General features: G+C 42.3%; 1 protein-coding gene across 2 annotated transcripts in view; it reads left to right on the top strand.

The window, feature by feature from the left end:
• The window catches only part of LOC142249405 (uncharacterized), a 78,149-nt gene that overhangs the window by 41,972 nt on the left and 18,184 nt on the right, over window positions 1–17,993 (top strand). For both annotated transcript variants that reach the window (XM_075321058.1, XM_075321057.1), the window contains 2 exons: window positions 3,448–3,504; window positions 12,054–12,101. In XM_075321058.1, the coding sequence (XP_075177173.1) occupies window positions 3,448–3,504; window positions 12,054–12,101 (105 nt within the window). The remainder of the gene's footprint in view (window positions 1–3,447; window positions 3,505–12,053; window positions 12,102–17,993) is intronic.

The following is a 17,993-nucleotide window of genomic DNA, read 5'->3' as shown; positions in this document are numbered from 1 at the left end:
TGTGTCCCCTACACACACGGACAACGCACCTGCTGCGCCACCTGTCCGGTTGTGCCCCCTACGCGCACGGACAGCGTACCCCAGGACCCCTGTGGAGTTAACAGGGTGTTCCTTATCCTCCTCGGCTTCCCAGTCAACGCTACTGGTGTACCCATCTGGCCTGACGTGTCCTACACACACGTGGCCAGGCGAGAGGTAGCCAGAAACGCTAATCGGAGGACCGCTCGGCCTGACGTGTCCTACACACGTGGCCGACAGGGCGCTTTCGTGGCGGTCTTCCGGTCAACGCTACCTGGTTACCACCCGGCCTGACGTGTTTCCTGCACACGTGGTTGGTGTAGCGCTAGGTGCACCAAAACGCTAATCGGGTTGTCGTCCGGTCTGACGTGTCCCAACACACGTGACCGGTTCCCAGAGTTCCTGGGTTATCTCAGAGCCATCCAGCTCTATAGTCTCCGCCTAACCCTCAGGTGTCAGCAGCTCCTTTGTCATCTGGAGCACGGTGGGCCTCGACTGGCGATTAGGATATATACCCCCTGGTCCTAATCTGCCGGTCCCCCCGTAACACGCATGTCACCCGGATCCTGACTTTTTTCTCACCCCCATAGGATTGCATGGGGGTGAGAGAGCTGAGAATCGCATCAAATCGCAGCATGCTGCGATTTCAAGGAGCGCCCGTGTATCGTCTGTAAAAAACGGGGAAATGGAGACTGCATCATTAGAAACCATTTGCAAGATTGCAATCCGTTTCTCAATGCGATGAAATTTGGAGAAAAAAAACTCTAGTGGAGAAGAGGCCTTAGGGGTACTTTACACGCTGCAACATCGCTAGCAATTGCTAGCGATGTCGAGCGCGATAGTACCCGCCCCCGTCACACATGCGATATGCGGAGATAGCTACCGTAGCGAACATTATCGCTACGGCAGCTTCACATGCACATACCTGGTCGACATCGCGGTGACTGCCGAACAATCCCTCTTTCAAGGCGGAGGTGCGTTCAGCATCACCGCGACGTCACCGCGACGTCACTAAGCGGCTGGCCAATAGAAGCGGAGGGGCAGCGATGAGAGGAACATAACATCCCGCCCACCTCCTTCCTCCCGCATTGCCAGCAGGACGCAGGTAGGAGATTGTCGTTCCTGCGGTGTCACACATAGCGATGTGTGGTGCTGCAGGAATGACAAACACCTTCGTACCGGCAGCAGCAACGACATTATGTAATGGAGCGACGTGTCACCGATCAACGATTTTTCACGTTTTTGCGATCGGTGATCGTCGCTCCTAGGGTTTACACACTGCGATGTCGGTAACGGTGTCGGATGTGCGTCACTAACAACGTGACCCCGACGATATATCGGTAACGATGTCGCAACGTGTAAAGTACCCCTAAGACTTTCTATCCAAACTTTCATCTCAAGGGAAAGAAGGGCTTGGCTGAGTGATCATGGCCCTCCATTGTATCCATCAATGGGGTTCCCACCGTTAATAACTTCTGAAATGTCTCTGTCACACAAGTTTTGGGACTCCATGAGCTCTCAACATCTTATTTGTTTTTTTTTTATTCTGGCATCAGATATACTGCTATAATAACGCTAATGCACTTGGCACTGAAGGAGGAGATTTTATATCTGGCACTTGGCATCACTTGTGGAGCTAATATACACTGTTACATGGCTGTAATAATTGCAGCGGTTAATCACAATATAACATGTACTCTGTTGTTGAAGTTTAAGAAAAAAAAAATTAACCTTCTATAGAATAATAAATCATGGTAAAACAAGAATTACAACTTATCAGTGCATTTTGTACAACCTAAATGAGAAAATAAAACTTAAAAAGAGTAATCGTTATTCTTATCTTTATTGCATAAATCAATGGAACATGTGAAAATAAGAAACTTTGTAGTATATCTTCATCAGAGAAATCTGCTTTTTTTTTCCTCCAGGACTAATCATTCATTCTGAAAATTCTCAACTAATTGGTAAATTCTATATTAAGTGAATACAGATATTCATATTACTGAAATAGGATATGGCAGTTGGTGCTCATAACGTTCTCTGGAGAGAGCAGGAGCGAGAGACCAACACAATCTGCTTCAAGTTCACCAACTACCATCTCCTATCTCAGTAATGACTCTATATTTACTGAAAACAGAATTTTCTTGTGAATTTAGAATTTTGAAAATGAATGATCAGTCCAGGAGGAGAAAGAAGCAAATTTCTCTAATGAGACACATTACAAAGTTTCTGATTTTCACGTGCAGAATTGATTTATGAGGAGAAATAAACGACGGTGACTTTTTCAACTTCTGACCATTTCTACCAAGCCATAATGTGTTTGACCTTACCATTAGTATACCGTATTTTTCATATTATAAAACACACTTTCCTCTCAAAAATGTGGGCGGAAAATGAGGGGTGCGTCTTTTAATCCAAATGCACCTTACCAGGAGGTGGTGGAGAAGGATAGCAGTAGGTAGGGGCAATGCTGCGGGCTGCGGGATACTGTGCTGGGGCCTGTGGGGCACTGTGCTGTGGGTTGCTGTGCTGTGAGCGGTGAGGCAGGAGCATCCTGAAGACATCGGCGGTATGGGCCTCAAATAATAGCGCCCAAAGTCGGTGCATAAGCAAATGGAGCTCTCAGTTCAAGATCTGATCTACGCACACGCCGCCTCCAGCCCATTGATCTCCCAGCAGCAGACTTAAGGAAAATGGCGTCCGGAGGTGGCGTGTGCGCAGATGAGTGCTCGGCTTGTCATTGATTTCTTTGAAGCCCACGCCGCTGACAGTTTCTGGAAGTTGCCTACCTCACAACATCTTGGACAACCGCCGGCTGCATCGCCTGCAGCATCGACCTGCTCCACCATTGCGCCTGCCTCCTGTGACCCTGCTCCACCACCGCTGTTAGTACTCCCCCGATTAAACACCACCGTATTGTAAGAGGGACCCCCTTTTTTTTACCATTTTTGTTTCTCTAATTTTGGGGTGCTTCTTCTAATCCAGTGCATCTTAAACGAAAAATACGGTATGTGATTGTAATTAGAAAAACAGTTTAAAGGAGTGAAGGTGTACATATAAACGCACGTTATAATAATCTATCTTATATTTTATCATCGACATTTTCAAAAGGTTTTCTCTACTAACATTGAGTGTAAACATTTACTGAAACTTTGATCAATCATCTTCTGATTTCATAAAAGTCGATACCTCAGTGTGAGGAGAAACAAGATATAAGCAGCTTGTTCTCTGAAGCACAGAATAATGCATATGGTAAAAAAGACTTGCACTGCATGCATTAATGGTATGTCCGCACCTGCATAGGCACAGCTTATGGTTTCCTTACAGTGGGAATGATGTATATTGGGAATACCTCTTTATATTTATCAGTTGATAATTTAAATTTACATAGATTTACTTATATCCATGTTGTTAATTGTCATTTTACAGTTTGATGACAATGCAGCTAACTTTGAAAATGGCGTCAATGTATTAAGATCGACATCGGTAAGAAATATACAAGGGTCTGTTGTTGAATGTTAAGATATAGTTTTCCCACATTAATGATAATGTAATGCTTGAAGAACATGTACATATAAACAAATGCCAATGCAGGGAATATAGATAATTCCATGTTTCCTGAAAATAAGCCCTAGCAGGATTTTTCTGCATTTTTGGAATATGCTTAAAATACAGTGGGTACGAAAAGTATTCAGACCCCTCTAAATTTTTCACTCTTTCTTTTATTTCAGCAATTTGGTAAATTCAAAAAAGTTTATTTTTTGTCATTAATGTACACTCTGCACCCCATCTTGGCAGACAAAAACAGAAATGTAGAAATTTTTGCAAATTTTTTAAACAAGAAAAACTGAACTATCACATGGTCATCAGTATTCAGACCCTCTGTTCAGACACTCATATGTAAGTCACATGCTGCCATTTCCCTGTGAACCTCCTTGACATGGTTCTACTTCTTCATTGCAGTCCATCTGTGTGTAATTAAACTGATAAGACTTTATTTGGAAAGGCACACACCTGTCTATGTAAGACCTCACAGCTCACAGTGCATGCCAGCCCAAATGAGAATCATGACCAAGGTTACAAAAGACTTTCTGCAGTACTCAAGGTTCATAAAAGGACAGTGGCCTCCATAATCCTTAAGTGAAAGAAGTTTGGGACCACCAGAACTCTTCATAGAACTGAGCAATCGTGGGAGAAGAACCTTGGTGAGTGATGTAAAGAAGAACCGCAAGATCACTGTGGCTGAGATCCAGAGATGCCGTAGGGAGATGAGAGAAGGTTTCACAAAGTCAACTATCACTGTAGCCCTCTACCAGTCAGGCCTTTATGGCAGAGTGGCCGGACGGAAGCCTCTCCTCAGTGCAAGACATATGAAAGCCCACCTAGAGATTGCAAAAAAAAAACCACATGAATGACTCCCAGTCTATGAGAAATAAGATTCTCTGGACTGATGAGACAAAGATAGAACTTTTTGGTGATAATTCTAAGCGGTATGTGTGGAGAAAACAAGGCACTGCTCATCACCTGCTCAATACAATGCCAACAGTGAAACATAGTGGTGGCAGCATCATGGTATGGGGGTGTTTTTCAGCTGCAGGGACAGGACGACTGTTTGCAATTGAAGAAAAGATGAATACGGCCAAGTACAGTGATATCCTGGAAGAAAACCTCTTACCTCTTCCAGAGTGCTCTTGACCTCCGACTTGGCCGAAGATTCACCTTCCAACAAGACAATAACCCTAAGAACACAGCTAAAATAACAAAGGAGTGGCTTCAGAACAACTCTGTCACCATTTTTGACTGGCCCTGTCAGAATCCTGACCTAAACCCAATTGAGCATCTCTGGAGAGACCTGAAAATGGCTGTCCACCATCCAACCTGATTGAGCTGGAGAGGATCTACAAGGAAGAAAGGCAGAGGATCCCAAAATCCAGGTGTGAAAAAATTTTGCATCATTCCCAATAAGACTCATGGCTGTATTAGCTCAAAAGGGAGGGTGCTTCTACTCAGTACTAAGCAAAGGGTCTGAATACTTATGACCATGTGATATTTCATTTTTTTATTGTTTAAAAAATGTGCAAATATTTCTACATTTCTGGTTTATTTCTGTCAAGATGGGGTGCAGTGTGTACATTAATGAGAAAAAATGAACTTTTCTGAATTTATCAAATGGCTGAAATGAAACAAAGAATGAAAAATTTAAAGGGGCCTGAATACATTCAGTGCTCACTGTATAAGCACTACTTCACAAATAAGCCTTAATTGCAGATGATCACACTAATAGTATTTTATTGCTGTACGTTGCACTAGAAAATTTATTTGCATAACACGAGAACTAAGGGGTAACGTAGTCATGGTCATGTGCGTGACCAAGTAGTCAAGAACAAGTCAAAACAACTTCTTGCAAAAATATAAAAAGTATTTATTACATGATTCAATTACAAGAAGTGACATACAAAAACAAGAGTCAAAGAGTCAAATAGCAATTTATCAGACTTTTAAGGAGTGTCACTGATGACAAATCACGTAGGGCCAACACCCCAGATGTGGCGAGAGTATGTATAAATGGACAGTATTAAATAATTATATAGATGAACCCAGTATGGATAAATTATATTACTAAAGTGTAAAAAAAAGTAGTAATTACTCCAAGACAAAAGTATGTATGAATGGATAGTATTGAACAGTTATATGAATAGACCCATTATGGATAAATTAGGTTACTAAAGTGTAAAAATTATAGACATGTCTGTAAAACATTATTACCATACAATAAAGAGCAGCAATTGGATAAAGTGCGGACTCCATAGAGAGACTCCCATATAGTGATTACTCCAGGGCCCCCGAAGAAGTGAGCGAAACATGCGCGTCGGGGCACGTTTTCCTTCGCACCACTAGCCACAATGGGTGAGTGAATGATTGTCATGGCTTGGCTCATAGGCTTAGGACATTAGCATTGCATTAACCTGGAGTAATTACCATATTGGAGTCTCTCTATGGAGTCCCCACTTTAGCCTATGGCTGTTCTTTAATGTATGGTAATAATGTTTTACATACATGTCTATAGTTTTTACACTTTAGTAACCTAATTTATCCAGCGGCAGGCTGTGCGGCGGCGGGCTGTGAGGCAGGGGCATCCTGAAAATGTTGGCGGTGCTGGTTTCAAATAATAGCGCCCGGAGGCGGCACATGTACAGATGGAGCTCTCAGCTCAAGGTCTCATCAGCACAAGTGCCATCTCTGGCCCAATGATCTCCCAGCAGCGGATTTAAGGAAAATGGCTCCCCGAGGTGGCGCGTGCATAGATGAGATCTCAGCTTCTCATTGAGCAGATAGCTCAATTTGCGCACTCGCCAACTCTGAGCGCCATTTCTTTGAAGCTCGCACCACCGACAGTTTCTGGAAATTGCCTATCTCTCAGCATCTGAGACACCCGCCGGCCGCACCGCCCCACAGCATTGACCTGCTCCACCACAGCTCCTACCTCCTGTGACCCCGCTCCACCACCGCTGCCATCCCCCATGGTAAGAGACCACAGATTGTAAGATGGACCCCTTTTTTTATCTTTTTTTTTCCCTCTAAATTTGGGATGTGTCTTATAATACAGTGCATCTTCTAAATCAGTAACCACTTCTAGAAAGTATTTGTAACATATTCTGATGATAAACCATAAACATCCTAAATGGGAGAACCAAGACTAATTTAATACCTTAAGACCAAAAAAGAATTTGAATTGGCACCACCTGAAAAACTGTGCAAACGCCTCAATAGCAACACTGAAAACATAAAGAAAAAAGGGGTGTATAAACTGGTCTAATATCAATATGTGGCAAGCTAATGCATATATAACCAAAAATGGCGCATTTTAAAATTTATACAGCCAAGAGCCTCAAAATCAAGTGCAAAATAGCTTTAATCATTGTGCAAAAAAAACCATAAAAATAATTAAAGACATTTCATACAGAAAAAGACATATGATGCAATTACAGATAGTACCGCAGTATATATGAATAATAGAAATAACCTTGACTCCTCACATCAAAAATGCACAGAAAATACACTGTGTGTAGAAATATTAGGCAAATGAGTATTTTGATCACATGATACTTTTTATACATGTTGTCCTACTCCAAGCTGTATAAGCTTGAGAGACAACTACCAATTAAGTAAATCAGATGATGTGCATCTCTGTAATGAGGAGGGATGTGGTGTAGTGACATCAACACCCTATATAATGTGTGCTTAATTATTAGGCAACTTCCTTTCCTTTGGCAAAATGGGTCAGAAGAGAGATTTGATGGGCTCTGAAAAGTCAAAAATTGTGAGATGTCTTCCAGAGGGATGCAGCAGCCTTGAAATTGACAAACTTTTGAAGCGTGCTCACCGAACAATCAAGCGTTTCATGGCAAATAGCCAACAGGGTCGCAAAAAGCGTGTTGGGCAAAATAACTGCCCATGAATTGAGGAAAATCAAGCGTGAAGCTGCCAAAATGCCATATGTCACCAGTTTGGCCATATTTCAAAGCTGCAACGTTACTGCAGTATCAAAAAGCACAAGGTGTGCCATACTCAGGGACATGGCCAAGGTAAGGAAGGCGGAAAAACGACCACCTTTGAACAAGAAACATAAGATAAAACATCAAGACTGGGCCAAGAAATATCTTAAGACTAATTTTTCAAAGGTATTATAGACTGATCAAATAATAGTGAGTCTTCATGGGCCAGATAGATGGGCCAGAGGCTGGATCAGTAAAGGGCAGAGAGCTCCACTCTGACTCAGACGCCAGCAAGGTGGAGGTGGGGTACTGGTGTGGCCTGGTATCATCAAAGACGAACTTGTAGGGCCTCTTTAGGTTGAGGATAAAGTGAAGCACAACTCCCAGACCTACCATTTGTTTCTGGAAGACAACTTCTTCAAGCAATGGTACAGGAAAAGTCGGTATCGTTCAAGAAAAATCCATCACATGCATCCAACTATTCCACAGCATGGCTGGCCAGTAAAGGTCTAAAAGATGAAAAAATAATGACATGGCTCCCTTGTTCACTTGATCTGAACCCCATAGAGAACCTGTGGTGCTTCATAAAATGTAAGATCTACAGGGAGGGAAAACAGTACACCTCTCGGAACAGTGTCTGGAGGCTGTGGTGGCTGCTGCACGCAATGTTGAGCGTAAACAGATCATGCAACTGACAGAATCTCTGGATGGTAGGCTGTTGAGTGTCATCACGAAGAAAGGTGGCTATATTGGTCACTAATTTTTTGGGGTTTGTTTTTGCATGTCAGAAATGTTTATTTCTAAATGTTGTGCAGTTATATTGGTTTACTTGGTGAAAATAAACAAGTGAGATGGGAATATATTTGGTTTTTATTAAGTTGCCTAATAATTCTGCACAGTAATAGTTACCTGCACAAACAGCCTCCTAAGATAGCCAAATATAAAAAAAACACTCCAACTTCCAAAAATATTAAGCTTTGATATTTATGAGTCTTTTGGGTTGATTGAGAACATAGTTGTTGATCAATAATAAAAAAAATCCTCTAAAATACAACTTGCCTAATAAGTCTGCACACAGTGTACATGCTGAAAAAAACCCTTTTATAATCAACTCAATATACAGCCAGTGTAAACATACACAGGCAACTTGAGGGTATAAAGGCACCGTCACACTTAGTGACGCTGCAGCGATCCACCAGCGATCTGACCTGGCAGAGATCGCTGGAGCATCGCTACATGGTTGCTGGTGAGCTGTCAAACAGGCAGATCTTCACAGCGATCAGAGATCAGCCACCAGCGACCTGTGTAACGACGCTGTGCTTGATAACCATAGTACACATCGGGTTACTAAGCAAAGCGCTTTGCTTATAGCTACCCGATGTGTACCTTGGCTACGTGTGCAGTGAGCAGGGAGCCGGCTTCTAGAAGCTGCGGACACTGGTATCCAAGGTAAATATCGGGTAACCAAGCAAAAACTTTGCTTGGTTACCCGATGTGTACCTTGGTTACCAGCGTCCGCAGAAGCCGGCTCCCTGCTCCCTGCACATTCAGATCGTTGCACTCTCGCTGTCAAACACAGCGATGTGTACTTCACAGCAGGAGAGCAACGACCAAAAAATGGTCCAGGACATTCAGCAACAACCAGCGACCTCACAACAGGGGCCAGGTCGTTGCTGGATGTCACACACAGCGACATCGCTAGCAAGATCACTGTTGCGTCACAAAAACCGTGACTCAGCAGCGATGTCGCTAGCGATGTCGCTTAGTGAGGCGTGGCCTTAAGACACAAAATGCTAAACAGCAATGCGCGTCCCTAGAAAGCTATACATGCACATGTGTATAATGAATAGACCAAATAGAGCACCCAAAAGACTGGGAATAAAGAGGAGAGAAAATACCGCAGTCCACACCCTACGCGTTACGCCATGATTATGGCTTTATCAGGGGCCAGTGTTTCTGTATGAAATGTTTTTTATTGTTTTTTTTGTACAGTGATTAAAGCTATTTTGCACTTGATTTTGAGGCTCTTGGCTGTATAAATTTTACTATTTGCCATTTTTGGTTATATATGCATTAGCTTGCCACATATTGAAATTAGACCAGAACAGGTTTACACGCCCCTTTTTTCTTTTTGCTTTTAATTTAATACCTTCCCACCACACTAACAGAATATTACAGTTATCTTGTTATTCCTGCAATCTACAATATTATTAAAAAGATATTTCAATGTATACAAAAGTCCCAGAAATGTTCATATATATATATTTGAACAAATAAAAGTACAGCCTCAATGTTTCATTTAATATTGCTTTTATTTGTGATTTTAATGTTTTGAGCAGCACAAAGAAGGAAAATGATGTAAGGCTATGTGCCCACGGGGACAGTGTCCTGCGGATATATCCGCAGGACATTCCGCAGGTGCTCCCAGGAAACGGCACCACAACTTTTGTCCGTTTCCATGCTGCGGAATGTCGTGCGGATATGGTGCGGGCATTCTGCTTTGAGGATACAGTACCATGGCTTCGGCACTGCTTCCTCAATGCAGAACAAGTGCTGCAGTGATCGGGGGAGTTCATACTTACCTCCATCATGCAGCACCTCGCTTTCCGGCAGCTGGGTCACTCTCTCAGCGTCTGCAGAAGAAGGTGGGCGGGCCTGAACTAGCTCCGGCTGTCACATGACCGGAGCTCGTGCAGGCTCCGCCCACCTCTTCCTTCCTGTACCTGGATTCACCGCACTCCTGTACACCAGACGGAGAAAGTGACTCCGGTGAGGCAGGTAAGTATATGGGACCCTGCGGAGAAATCCGCAACAATAATTGACATGCTGCAGATTTTTCCGCATGGAAATCCGCACGATTTCCGCTGCGGAAAAATCCGCAGCGTGGGCACAGCATTTCCCAAATGCCATAGAAATGGCTGGGGAGTAGCTGTGCTGCAGATTTCTGGAAAATCCGCGGCTTTTCCGCGAGAAATCCGCTGCAAAATCCGCGCATTTTCCGCAGCATGGGCACATAGCCTAAAGATTCTTTTTTTACATTTTTCTCTACAAAAAAAAAGTATTTTTATGTCCACCCCAACCCAGAAAAAGAAGGCCTCATTCAGCTACACCAATGAAACAGTTATGCCTGTGCAATACAGTTGACCGAAACAAAATTATCTGTATGAAACAAGATCAATTAATTAAAGCTATAATTATAATTATAGCTTTAATTATTATTGTTTATTCCAAGAGGTATGGCATTTTTAAATTTTCTAATTAAATACCCATACGAGGGCTTCATTTTGTGGAACGAGTTGTGTTTTTGAACTAAATCTTTCATTTTACCATATACCGTATTGTAAATATGGAATAAATTCCTAAGTTGGAAGAAATGGTGAAAAAAGGCAATTCTGCCATTGTGTTTTGAGTTCTGTTTTTATGGCATTCATTGTGTGGAAAAATGAAAAAAGACTTGGAAACATGATTTTCCAGGTGTGTAGAATTTACTTTATTTAAGTGATTGTAAAAAAAAATATTTTCATTTTGTGTCACCATTTTCCAAGATTTGCGCTGTTAGGCTATGTCCGCACGTTGCTTTTTACTTGCTTTTTTGCTGCTTTTTCAACTGCAGCGTTTAATGCCAAAATGGTTGTGTTCTGCTTTTCAAGCAAAGTCTATGGGAATTTGGGTTTCTTGTCCGCACTATGCAGTTCAAACTGCAGCCTTTTTGTTGCAGAACTTTGGTCAAAAACTCAGCTTTGCAGTGCAAAACCCAAATGGCAAAAACAATTGACAAGTAACCCAAATTCCCATAGACTTTGCTTGAAAAGCAGAACACAACCATTTTGGCATTAAACGCTGCAGTTGAAAAAGCAGCAAAAAAGCAGGTAAAAAGCAGGTAAAAAGCAACGTGCGGGCATAGCCTTAGATACAGATGCTGGTTGTGTAACATAGTCGGCATCTACCGTGTGCGGAGGGAGCGCTGCACATGTAGGTGATTATCTGATTAGAGGTTAATATTTGGTTACATAGGTTGAAAAAAGACCTAGATCCATCTAGTTCCACCTTCCTCCACCAACTATATATTTTGTCAGTATGTCATTTATAACCGACAATGTTGTGTGCTGAGGAAATCATCCAGCCCTTTTTTTAAAATCTGTTATAGTGTCTGCCATTACTTATTGTGGTAGGGCATTCCACAGTCTGACTGCTCTAATGGTAAAGAACCCTTTCCTATTTAGCTTCCGGAATCACCTTTCTTCCACCCACAGTGAGTGCCCACTGGCCCTTAGTATTGTCATGTGCCAGTCCTTTAGATTGACCACACATTTACGGTAATCAATTACTCACAAGATTATGTTGATCTTGAAATGTAAGGCACATTAATAAACAGCATTGATATAATAACAAAACAATGAAAATCTGTTCAAATTAGAATATATTATCCAATTTTAGGAAATCTGTATACTAATGCCGAGCTTAGGTACTTGCACTCTATCAGAGTTTCTATATATAAAAAAACAATCTTCAACTAACTCGTCTTCTTTATTATTGCAGGACAGACTAGGCTTATCTTCCACAGTGGCAAAGCTGTTGTGCGAAGTGGGTAAGGACACCATTATACATTCACAGAGTATTTTTCTGGAATCTTTAAGTATTTTTTTTTACTATACAGAAAGAAGAAAGTGGTAATGTAGAATGTAATATATTGAAATGATGTACTTTTTCCTGTTCATTATAATAATAGAATATAAATATAAAATATACAATTTTTAAAGGATACTCCACATCAAAATGTGGCTCGGGAGTGATTAGTGGGACTTGGGGGGTGGCCTCTGATTTACGTATTCTGTATGAACTGGCAGAGATAGCCGAGTACGTTGCACATGTGTAACCACAGCTGCATTCCCAATGGTGTAATGCATGGGTCTCAAACACGCGGCCCCTGGGCCATATGCGGCCCCTGAGGCTGCTTGTTGCAGCCCGCAGAGCCCGTGACTATCGCGGCCCTGTGCCAGGGGTCAGTGCCGGCACGTGTTTTACTACAGTTGATTCATTTGCGGTGCTGCGCAGAGGAGCTGTCCGCAATATACCAATGGCTACTGCCCACCAATCAGATGCAAGGAAGTGAACCTAAGCAACCCCAGAACATCACATTACCTCCACCATGCTTGACAGATGGCGTCAGGCACTCTTCCAGCATCTTTTCAGTTGTTCTGTGTCTCACAAATGTTCTTCTGTGTGATCCAAACACCTCAAACTTCGATTCATCGGTCCATAACATTTTTTTCCAATCTTCCTCTGTCCAATGTCTGTGTTCTTTTGCCCATATTAATCTTTCCCTTTTTTTAGCCAGTCTCAGATATGGCTTTTTCTTTGCCACACTGCCCTGAAGGCCAGCATCCCGGAGTCGCCTCTTCCTTGTAGATGTTGACACTAGCGTTTTGCGGGTACTATTTAATGAAGCTGTCAGTTGAGGGCCTGTGAGGAGTCGATTTCTTAAACTAGAGAGTCTAATGTACTTGTCTTGTTGCTCAGTTGTGCAGCGGGGCCTCCCATTTCTCTTTCTACTCTGGTTAGAGCCTGTTTGTGCTCTACTCTGAAGGGAGTAGTACACACCATTGTAGGAAACCTTCAGTTTCTTGGAATATCCTTCATTTCTAAGAACAAGCATAGACTGTCGAGGTTCTCATGAAAGTTCTCTTTTTCTGGCCATTTTGAGAGTTTTTAATGGAACCAACAAATGTAATGCTCCAGGTTCTCAACTAGCTCAAAGGAAGGTCAGTTTTATAGCTTCTCTAAACAGCAAAACTGTTTTCAGCTGTGCTAACATACTTGCACAAGGGATTTCAAGGGATTTCTAAACATCCATTCGCCTTCTAACACAGTTAACAAACATAATGTCCCATTAGAACACTAAAGTAGTTGTTGGAAATGGGCCTCTATACACCTATGTAGATATTGCATTAAAAACCAGATGTTTTCAGGTAGAATAGTCATTTACCACATTAACAATGTATAGACTGCATTTCGGTTTAATTTAATGTTAGCTTCATTGAAAAAAAAATGTGCTTTTCTTTCAAAAATAAGAAAATACCTAAGTGAACCTAAACTTTTGATTGAACTGTAGTGTATACATTCCCTTCATTGAAACTGCAGCAGCTAGAAGGAAAAGTAGTGGAATTATAAAAATCACAGGATTTATAGACATGTTAATTATATACTATGAAAAAATGGAAGGAAAATCATAACATCTCAATTCATTCAGTATTGAATATGAGCGCCTGTTGAAATCCTTGCAATTACTACATCGGCTGCTATCAATGAGGTTATTAACCCCTTAATGATCAAGGATGTACTGGTATGTCCTTGGTCGCCTCCCTCCAGTTACTGCGGCTTTGGCGGAGAGCTTGCGGTATTCCCTTCATATGTCTCCTGATCTGATCAGCAGAGATGTGTGGCTAACAGGCATGGGTGGAGATCCACCCATGCCTCTTAACCCCTTAGATCGAACTGTCAAGCTCTGACAGCGTAATTTAACTGCTTCATCCCCGGGAGGTTTTTTTTCCGCTCCCTTTCTTCCGAGAGCCGTAACTTTTTTTATTTTTCTGTCAATCTTGCTATATAAAGGCTTATTTTTTGCAGGATGAGTTCTACTTTTAAATGAAACCATAATTTTTACCATAAAGTGTACTGGAAAAAAATTCGAAGTGCAAAAAAATAGCAAAAAAAGTGCGATTGCATGATTGTTTTTGGGATAGTTTATTCACAGTGTTCATTATATGGTAAAACTGATGACTCAGGGTGATGCCTCAGGTTGGTTCAAGTTTACAAATACCAAACATGTATAGGTTTACTTTTACCCAAGGAGCTAAAAAGAAAATCAGAATTTTGTCCAAAAAAAGCGCACTTTTTGCGCCATTTTCTGTGTTCCGTATTGTTATAATTTTTTCGGGATCTATGGCTCAGTGATGGCTTATTTTTTGCATCTTGAACTAACGGTTTTAACGGTACCATATTTGCCCAGAAGCGCCGTTTTGATCGCCTGTTATCGCATTTTGTACAAAATTTGCAACAACCAAGAAACATAATTTTGGCGTTTGGAATTTTTTTGTCACTACGCCGTTTACCGATCTGATTAATTGATTTTATATTTTTATAGATTGGGTGTTTCTGAACGCGGGGATACCAAATGTGTGTATATTTTTTCTTTTTTTAACCCTTTAATTTTCAATGGGGTGAATGGGGGGTGATTTGAACTTTTAGGTTTTTTTATTTTTTTTATTTTTTTAGAACTTTTTTAAACTTTTTTTTTTTTTTACTATGTCCCCTAGGGGACTATAATGATCAGCAGTCTGATCGCTGTTCCATTTCTCCAGATCACAGCTACACAGCTGAGATCTGCAGAAAAGGAACTTTCCTATTTCAAACAGCAGTCTGCTGGGTGTAAGAGGAAGTGACTCATGATAGCTACAGGGTTCATCACATGACCCAGTGCTACCATGACAACCATCGGATCCACGTGATCACATCATGTGACTTCCAATGACGCCGGATAAGTGAATGTTTACCATGGCCGGCATGTACAGCGTGCTGTGACATTTTCACAGCACACTGTAAGGGGTTAACAGGCACGAGTGGGTAGCGAATCCACTCATGCTTGATAGCTGCACATGTCAGCTGTTCAAATGAGCTGACATGTGTAGCGATCACTGCCTGCTGCCGGTGGTAGCAGGCAGGCATTAACCTGACACGATTCATGATGTACCCAGTACGTGATGTGTCGTGAGGAGGTTAAAGGGACATGGCGGGAATCATACCGGTCCCCGCCGCCATCGGCTTCCCTGTGACGCGATCACGGGGCAACATGGTGTTGCCATGGTAGCGCGGGGTCAGCTGAGGACCCCTGATGCTACCATGACTCACTTCCTGTGAGCGCCAACAGAGTGACAGCACTCACAGAAACAGTGTGTTTTCGCTGATCAAAGCGGTGCTGCAGCATCGCTCTGATCAGCACAAGCGCTTGGATTGTGGAGTCATAGAGTGCCATAGGAGGAGTAGTAAAATGAGTAAAAAAAGTGAAATAAAAAGTTTTAAAAATTAAAAAATCCCTAAAAGTTCAAATCCCCCCCTTTTGCCACATTGAAAAAAAAACAATTAAAAAAAGAAAAAAAAAATACACATTTGCCGTGTTCAGAAATGCCTGATCTATCAAAATATTAAATCAATCTGATCGGTACACGGTGTGACAAGAAAAAATTCCAAATACAAAAATTACGTTTTTTGATCGCCACCATATTTAATTACAATGCTATAACAGGCGATCAAAACAGTATATCTACACAAAAATGATATTATTAAAAACACCAGTTCAAGACACAAAACATGACTCGAGCATCTGATTCTGAAAATGCTCAAATTTTCCCATTGACTTCCATTATACTCAGTACACGCCGATGCTAAATCGAGTAACGAGCAGTGTGATCACACACTCGCTCATCACTACATGTCACCAGTTCTTCTAATTTTCAACACTTGCTATGGATTCTGCATCTCCTTGAAAAGTTTACTTAAGGAATGTCAACACAGGTCAGACAGAAAATATGGTGCAAATCACAGTATTTTATGAAATGTCATCTATACTGTGGAGGAAACTTGCAGGGTAAATTGATCGACACTGTGGATTTCTCATCAAAAGTCTGTGAATTTATGTTGCCGATATTGAAAACAGATTTCCCAATTTGCAATGCAAAGATTGATGTCAGCCGTGTATCCGTATTTCTGCAGCTGAAATTGCTGTTATATTCACACAATTTAGTTCAGGTTTCATTATTCTTACTCCCCTCCAACTTCATAATAAACTAAAGACCAGGGTTAACAGACAATTGCCATATTATGAGCCCCCTAAGGCCCCCTTCACACGAACGTGAAAAAAACTAACCATTTTTTCACGGACGTATTAAAGGGGTTGTTTGCTCCCCGTGTGCTGTGTTTGTGGCACATGCTTGTTCTCCATGTGTTATTACGTAATAAAGAAGTTCCACCTTACCTGATTCTTGCGGAGCTGTCTGTGGTGTTTGGCAGTGTTTGGCAGTGTTTGGCACAGGCCCCGCCCCGCTGACGCTGCTTCTAGCCCCCAGTGAAGAACATGCGTTGTTCAAATTCTCTGGGGGTTGGATGCAGGTGACAGCCGTGGCAGAGATTGCAGGGCTGGTGGAGGTGAGTATGTGGTTTTTTTGATTTTTACAATGACACGTGTGTTTCTCCGGCGCGTGTCACGTGGGACCGCATCCACACTACATCCATGTGGTACAGGTGTGGGCGGCGTGACACCCGTGGTGCCGGAGAACAATGGACATGCCTCCGTATGGAGCACATGGGCTCACGTCTGCTCCACACAGAGGCACAGGCCAATGGCTGAACACGTGCGTGCACATAAACCATTGATTTTAATGGGCATACGTGTCCCCTTGTCTCCTTTACATGCGGGAATGGACCTAGCACGTACCAGAGGCACGTGCGCCTGAAGGGGGCCTTAGGCTGCTTTCACTTTGCACATCAGTTTTTTGGCATCAGGCACAATCCGGTGTAAAAACTGATGCAACAGATCAGACGAAAAAACGGATCAGTTGCATCAGTTTTTTCCATCACTTCCTTCAGTTTTTGGACGGATCCGTTGTACTACTGAGCATGCTCAGTATTAAAAAACGCAATCCGTCGTTGGTTTCCGACATATGACGGATGACCCCGGATACAGCGCCCATAGGTTTTCATTATACAACATGCCGGGCCAAATCCGGCATGGTCCATTTTTTTGCCGTTGTCAAAAAATGTTGCATGCTGCGTCTTTTCCGGCAGCAAGATGAAGAAATTTCGCCAGATCCGGTGGATGCCCGATGTAACGCACGGCGCTAATACAAGTCTATGGGAAATAAAACGGATCCTGAACCGAACTCGAACCGCATAGGAAACAATGGCAGGCATTCACAAACACATAAAAACACCTAGAAAACACCCTCAAAGGTGTCCAAAAGGTGACAAACAACTCACAACACAACACAAACACATGGGAAAGTGACAAGGACATATACTCATGCGAAAACAAAAGAGCTGTACAAGGAAAAAGAGGAGGAGACACAGATATAGGCATAGCACGCCCTTCTATAATCATGTAAAACACCACAAGGTGACTCCAAGCGGAGTTCTCCCTTTTTTCCAAAAATTGGGCCCCACACACACCCACCCCTTCAGTGGCAGCAGTTGTGCCCCAGTTGTACACTTCACAGCTAGATTTGCATCAAGCACATTAAAAAATACGCCATAATTAACTGTCCCCAGGATGACACCGGGGTAGGTAGCAAAGTCTTTCCTGATCCCAGCTCTGTTCATCTTGGATCATTTTTAAAAAACACAGCAAGCAAGGGTTACTCCAAGCGGAGTCTCCCTTTTTTTCCAAAAATTGTGCCCCACACACACCCACCCATTCAGTGGCGGCAC

This window comes from Anomaloglossus baeobatrachus, chromosome 8 (assembly GCF_048569485.1).
Source record: "Anomaloglossus baeobatrachus isolate aAnoBae1 chromosome 8, aAnoBae1.hap1, whole genome shotgun sequence".
In the NCBI taxonomy this organism is placed as follows: Eukaryota; Metazoa; Chordata; class Amphibia; order Anura; family Aromobatidae; genus Anomaloglossus; species Anomaloglossus baeobatrachus.
Note: the sequence above shows the minus strand (reverse complement) of the source record. Positions and strands in the feature narration are given on the sequence as shown.